The sequence below is a fragment of the Nannospalax galili genome, unplaced genomic scaffold (assembly GCF_000622305.1).
Source record: "Nannospalax galili isolate Female #2095 unplaced genomic scaffold, S.galili_v1.0 scaffold366, whole genome shotgun sequence".
Classification (NCBI taxonomy): Eukaryota; Metazoa; Chordata; class Mammalia; order Rodentia; family Spalacidae; genus Nannospalax; species Nannospalax galili.
In genome coordinates this window covers 2,412,796-2,419,962 of record NW_008355168.1, presented here as the reverse complement: position 1 = coordinate 2,419,962, position 7,167 = coordinate 2,412,796, and the positions used below count along the sequence as shown (strand labels likewise).

The 7,167-nt window shown below is 43.3% G+C and overlaps 1 protein-coding gene across 1 annotated transcript; it reads left to right on the top strand.

Moving 5' to 3' along the window:
* Positions 1-3,975: 3,975 nt before the first annotated feature.
* Positions 3,976-5,662, top strand: Tcim (transcriptional and immune response regulator). Its single transcript, XM_008852317.3, has one exon. It carries the CDS (start codon positions 4,033-4,035, stop codon positions 4,351-4,353), a length of 321 nt encoding a protein of 106 aa, XP_008850539.1. The 5' UTR covers positions 3,976-4,032; the 3' UTR covers positions 4,354-5,662.
* The last annotated feature ends 1,505 nt before the right edge of the window (positions 5,663-7,167 follow it).

The window sequence follows — 7,167 nt, the reverse complement described above, 5'->3', positions numbered from 1 at the left end:
CTCCACTGGAGTGCTGGGAAAGGAACCCAGGTCCTCTGACAGAGCAGCAGGTGCTCTTAAGCGCTGAGCCACCTCTTCAGCCCTTACTTTATTTTTTTAAAAAAATTTTTTTAATGTGTATAAGTGTTATGTTTGCATGTATGTGAGTGCACCTGTGTCATGTGATACCCCAATAGGCCAGAAGAGGGTGTCAGATTACCTGGGACTGGAGTTACTGGGGATTGTTAGCTGCTATGTGGGTGTTGGGAGCTGAACCTGGGCCCCCTGCAAGAGCAGCTGGTGTTCTTATCCTGCTGAGACATCTCTCTAGCCTCAATCCTTACTTTCTTAGTTATAAGCTAATTCATTGAGTATATATAGTGACTACCAGCCGCTATGACACAAAAAAACCACTTTTATTCATTTGTTTATTTCTATTTTAACCTATATTATTATGATGATTATTATGATGATGATTATGATTACTGAGACAAGGTCTCAATACTTAGCTCAGGCTGGACTTGTTGTAAGATCTCAATACATAGCTCAGGCTGGCCTTGTCATAAGGGCTCAATACATAGCTCATCATCCTCCTGCCTCAGCCTCCTGAGTGCTGAGTGGTAACAGGATATGTGTCACCAGTTCTTCCAAGAAAATAACTCAGATCTTTCAATCTAAAAAGATAAATTTAGGGAGCTGGTGATCCTAACAGGAAAACAAGTAACCCAGACAGAAATTCAGAAAAGTATTCCCAGAAGAGACTTTGGAGGTTAAGAGGCAGCGTGGAAAGGAGTTGAGCCTTTGCCGCTTACCGTAGGGACCTGTTCAGTCTCTCCAAATCCAATACCTTCGCTGTGGAGCAAACATCTACCCTCGATATTGTTCAGCAGGACAAGTTACCTGCTTAAATCCAGGTATTTTTACTACATGAATGCTATTCTTCCTTCTTCTGTTTTCTAGAATCCCTTCTTCAAACACAAATCTAATCATGTACATTTGTTGTGGTAAACAAACATTTAATTTCTTCAGATAGAAAAACACCAGAAAGTTATGCCCAAAAAGAAATGCGTTGGCCGGTAGATGTTTCTTTTCAATCACCTTTATCTTCTCTTATCTTTACTGCAGACAAAAATTCTGTAAGGCATCGAGGTGCAATCTGTGAACTCTGCAAGAGGCTTTAGATCCTGTTTTCCACATCATTTGCCAAAAATAGTTACACAAAGACGGGAAAGAGCAGGTGGGCAGCAAAGGGCTGTTCAAACCTGTGGAGTTTCCCTTGGCACAGAGCAGTGGCCAGCCACCACCTTAAGACTCCTGTCACATTTCTGGGCAACAGAAACTGACATTGTTTCCCTGTGGATAGACTTGTCTTCTAAACAATTTTGAAATTCCTTCATTGCTCAAGTTCCTGTGAATGCTTTTAGGCCGTGCTTCAGGAGGGCTGTTCAATGTTATGGAAAAACAATATTCAGAACTTACAAAGACAGAGCTTGTAGCTGATTTGAGAACTATTCAACAAAGGGTTTCAGAGTCAAGAAACTCTGGGTTCAAGCCTTCACAGATGCAAGTCCTGAGGAGTATATAAATTTCTGATTGCTGCATTCACAAATAGCCACAAATTGAGTGGCTTTTTAAAAAAATACACGAAGTTGTTACCTTGTGTATTAGGAAGTGAGAAGTCACAAATGATTCTTCAAGGATGCAGGACTTCTGAGGGCTGGGGAGACAGAGCCAGGGAACCTGAGAATGAACAGGCTCACTTGCCTTCTCCAGTGGCTGGAGCCAACTTCGCTCCTTGGTTCTTGGGTCCTCTGGCCTCTTCCGAGTCAGCAGCACAGCATCTCTTCTTGTTTCTGACCTTCCGTCCCCCACTCATAAGGATTCTTATCATTAGATGAACCAACTCAGAGGACAGGATAAATCTCCACGAAATCCGATTTGTCATGCCAGTGATTTCTACCATGTAAGATTCTCTTTTCCTGACATTTATAGGTTCCAAGGATTAAAGTGAAGACATCTTAGGGCCCACAGGCCTCTGTTACTCAGTTTACTGTAGACAGTAGAGTTTTTATTTTGTTTTTGAGACAAGGTCTCTGTATGTTGCTCAGACTGGTCTTGAACTCCTGGGCACAAGTGATCCTCTTGTCCTACCTTCCTTCCCAAGTATCTAGGATTCCATATACTGTGCCTGGATCTCTTATTTCTAATATGAAAATCACCAGCAAGTGCACATGATCAAGATGTCTTAAGCAGGCCGGAGCTGGCCTCAGCTGGAATGGTGTGCACTGGCCCTCATTCCTCACGTCTGACCCTAGATCATCTTGGCTTTTCTGTCACAGTAGGCCCAGGGTTAGATGAGCTCTAACATTTCTCATCTGGATAATGTTGAATGTCTCCTAACTAATCTTGCTCCTCCCTCCCGGCTCGTTTCCCTAAAATGTATACTCTACTTGGAAGTAACAGTTATCTTTTAAAATTAAAAGCAAAATCATACCGTCTTTGTGCTCCAAATTCTCCAAAGGCCACCTCCCTTGTATAGGATATGAGCGAAATGCAGGATGGCATTCTTGAGATGGCACAGTCTGACCCTGCCCCTTCTACTGTTCCTTCCTGACGATCACGCCCCGGCTCCTCTGCTCCCTGTATTCCAACCACACTAGTCCCTGGTACTCACACACTGGTGACAGCTTGTGTTCAGGCCTGTGCGCTTGCTGTTCCCTGTGCATGAAGCGCTCTTCACACAGATGGCCTACAGTGTGCTCCTTACCTGCTTCCGGTCTGCACAGGCTGCTTGAGAAGGCACTCTGCCCCACTAGCCTGTAAATATCTAAGCCCTCCCCTTCCACAAGACCCAGCTTCATTTTCAGGCATAGTGTGCTTACTTCTGGACACCTTGAAGTAGTGTGTATACTTTCTACCCCTTTCTCCCACTAAGCTGTAAACTTTATTAAGGTAAAGCAGTGATTTTTTTTTTTTTCCTTTCCCTTTCTCTCCCTTTTTATTTTTATTTTGAGACAGGGTCTCCCTGTGTAGCCCAGGCTGTCCTGAAGTTTGTCATCCTGCTTCAACTCCTAAGAGAGATGAGATCACAGATGTGTGACTGTCTTGACTAGGTAAGAAGAAAACAGCCAGTTCTGTTTTCTGGGAAGACCAGAAAATAGATTATCATCAGGTCCATAAAGGAGTCTCTGGGCCTTTCGGAGGCAGTGTAGCACAGTTGCAGAAGCCTTGGTCTTGTGGATGGTAAGAGTGATAATTTAAGTTCTTATGAAGAAAGCAAGGTTCTAATCATGCTGGGTGATTCCAAACTAAACTTCTCAACAAAAGGTCAGCTCATTCCTTGTTAAGTACTTGAACACCCTGTCAACATTCACTCCCTTTTTTGGCATAGCTATTATCAATACCTGATAAAGCACAGAGACCTGTCTGCTCTTACCATTATCAAGTTACAGTTTTAGGCAGTGATGGCATTGATTGTACATAGTCTGAAGTCTGTGGTTTTAGACTATGCCAAGTCAGTATTTTGTTGGAAAACGGTCTCTAGACTCAAACATCCTCCAAAGTGTTGACTGACCCTCGGCAGCTGCCTCCCCTGACAGAGGTGTCCAAATGGCAGAAACATGGGCTGCCGGGGTCTGCCTGCACTTTAGAAACGCCTTTCCTACTTGAAACTCTGGCAGAACTTCTCTTTCAGTTGTTTGTGGAGCTCTCCAGCCTGAGCCTGGAGTCCTTTCCTACCTTTTCTCTTTCCTGGTTTCAGCTCCTTTTGAAAATCAGAGTTTGGATAGTTTTATTGTCATCTGGGCTACAAAGAGGAATCCCCACAGTGCTGCCCAGCACTAAACATAGCTTTGAGAAGCACTTCTGCCCAGGAACGAGATTGTTTGGCAACTCAACTGTTAACTGTCTGCGGTTAGTCTTCCCTGAGATCACTGTGATGTCACCAGTGTAACCTGAGCCGAGAGCTTTGTTCACACTTTAAATAGCAGTCCCAGGGTGATTTTACTACAGACTCTGCAAAGGCCTGAGCTGAACTGCGGAAGACCCACGTCCATGAAAGCAAAGCGAGGCCACCAAGCCACCAGCATGTCCTCGTCTCTCCGAGTGAGCCCGTCCATCCACGGCTACCACTTTGACACGGCCTCTCGGAAGAAAGCTGTGGGCAACATCTTTGAAAACATAGACCAAGAATCTCTGCAGAGACTCTTCAGAAACTCTGGAGACAGGAAAGCAGAGGAGCGGGCCAAGATCATTTTTGCCATGGACCAGGATTTGGAGGAGAAAACACGAGCCCTGATGGCCCTGAAGAAGAGGACGAAAGACAAACTTCTCCAGTTTCTCAAACTGAGGAAATATTCCATCAAGGTGCACTGAGCAGGCAGGAGGGACAAGGACCTTATCCACCAACAGACCTTTAGAGACCCAGTGAGTCTGGGAGCCCTGGCAGAGACAGCGTCCTGCGCATGGCTTGCAAGTGTCCTCCATCAGGACAAGAATGGGACAGAGCAAATCAGTACAAAGACTCGCTCACTTCAGCCCTGAGCCTTTGCAGTGGAGAGCAAACTGCCTTCAGCAGGTCTCTGAGGACTCTCCACCACATCCGGCAGAAGAGGCCGACAGAGGCAGTGAGACGGGAAGACGGCAGGTCCTGGGGAGCGTGTGCACCCAGGGCCACCTGCCAGGCCCTAGACAAACTCAAACCGAACTTGGGTGTTTTGGGTTTTTTTTTTTTTCCTTCTTTTTCTTTGTTAAAACTGTCAAGCTGGGGAGGGAGAGGGAGGAGGGAGAAAACAGACAGAACATCAAGCATAAATTGTTTACTGAATTTTTTATCTGAATGTTTAAAATGTTGTTAAACCTCAGTGCTGTCTAGATTTTTTAGTGATCAGTAATTGACTATTTATTTGCATTTATTAAAATGCCTAAGAAAGTGCCTCACATGGTGTTAAGTGACAAGTAAAGGGACTGAGACTCCTTGCACAGCTCAGTAAAACTTAGGTCACCTTCTGGTTTGTTTCCAAAGGATTTTTGCATGTTTCAATCAGGTTTGCACAAAGCTAAAGTAATGGGATCTTCCATAAAGTACTGTGAAAAATTTTTATGTTTTTTTTAAACTTTCTGACTAATGCTAAAATAGAATCTAATTAAGTCTTTCACAGCTACCACAGTGAGCATTAGGGAACAGACACGATACACTACATACTTTATAAGCTATGGTTTCTATAATTTATTATACATGGCAAGTGATTCATAACCACAATAAATTATTGTAAACGTGGTTTTTCTTGGTTTGTGATGATCGGTCTCAAAGGAAAAAAAGAAGGCTACAAATTTTGATTTTTATCAAGTTTTCTACAGAGTTGACCCTAAAAAGGAGCATTTGGAGTAACTTTGTGCTTATCATCAAACTTTTCTAAAACAAATTCTTACACAAAGTATCTGAGATAGTCCCTTGTTCCAATATTACCTTTATGGCGTGGACGTAGCTATTTGCAGGGTGACCACCGGCATTGCTTCCCTATGTCCTTTAAGGGTGGGTTTCAAAAGGCTTTCTCTTCATGTTTTTGAAGTTTTCCCTCTGTCACCACAGCAGACATGTACGTGTATTCTTTCTTTTCTTCCTGAATAGTACATTTTGGGATTAGAGTGCCTTATGGGCAAAATTCTGTAAGTTATGAGTACTTACTCAATAGAAAGCAACGTAGGAGTTAACATCACAGTCTCGACATCATCATAATTTTATAATTCTTATAATCTTATAATTCAGTGTTTCTACAGAGACGTAACACAGTGCTTACTGTGCCTTCCTAACAGAAATACAGAAAAAGAAATTCTCCAGAAATTGTTTCAGAAAAATCTACGAAAGCTTTTAAAATGCTGACTACAGCATATCAAAACAAGTACATTACCTAAATCCTTTGGAGGGGGGGGTTACAAGTCAAGATTTTAAAAACTAAAAATTTTAAAAGAAGATCAAAATCTGTATTCAACTTTCAACTTTTCCTTGTAAGACCGTTAAATATCACTCCATAAAAGGGGCCTTGGCCGGGCCTGTAGCTCAGTGTAGATCACCTGCCTAGTTTGCACAAGACCCAGGGTTTCATCCCCAGGAGTGAAATAAAAAGTGGACAGTTGTTTGTAGAATTGTGTAAAGTGTGTGTGTGTGTGTGTGTGTGTGTGTGTGTGACATAGCTATGTGCATTTTTTCTGGGAAGACTATGCATACTGTCCATTGGATTTGCAAAGACAACCATGAAACCAAAAGAAGTTAGGACCCGCAGAGGTAGGGCTTTAACAGGGGGATGCTGTGCTGGGCACACTGTATTATAAATGTGGAGGCTGTAAAGAAGGCCTCTGCTCTGCTCCCCTATTGTCCATCCTGCTGAACACTGAGCGAGCTGACTGTTGTGTGTGCTTAGAATGATCTACTGTCCCTTATAGGAGCCATCATGGAAAACTTTCAAGTCATGCTCTTTTCAAAGACTGAAGCTGGGCACGGTGGCCAGCTTGTAATCCTAACACTCAGGAGGCTCAGGAAGAAGGATCAACAGTTTAAGGCCAGCCTGAGTCACATAGTTAAATCTTGTCTTTAAAAAATCAGTCTTGTCTGTCCAGTCATTCATCCATCCATCCTTCCATCCATCCATCTATCCATCTATCACAATAGAGGACGTACATCTTGGATGCTGAGTGTAGACCATTGTATTTACTCAGAACTCCGTCCTCTGTTGCCAATGTTTCCAGTAGAGTGCATCTCATCTGCTTTACCCATGAGCACTGAGTTGCATTAAATTGGTTTGGGGTAATATGCTATCATTTCTGATGACAAGACCAAAACATGGGGAGGGGGAGCAGTTTGGAAAGGCCCTACAAGAGTGTGGAGAGCAGAGCCCTGTCTAGTAGGTTGTTAGAAACAAGCTATCCTCTCCTTCAGGGAAGACAGGGTACAACTGGTGAGACTGTACAAGGATCATTTTTAAACTGCATAATGAAAATATTATTTAGTGTCAAGTGAAAATAAACATTATTAGAAAAGAAAGAGTATAGGGTTGGAGAGGTGGTTCAGCAGTTACGAGCATGTTCTGCCCTCGCAGGAACCTGAGTTCCATTCTCAGGATCCAGGTTGAGTAGCTCACAACCACCTGTAACTCCAGCTCCAGGGAATCTGATGCCTCTGGCCTCAGCAGG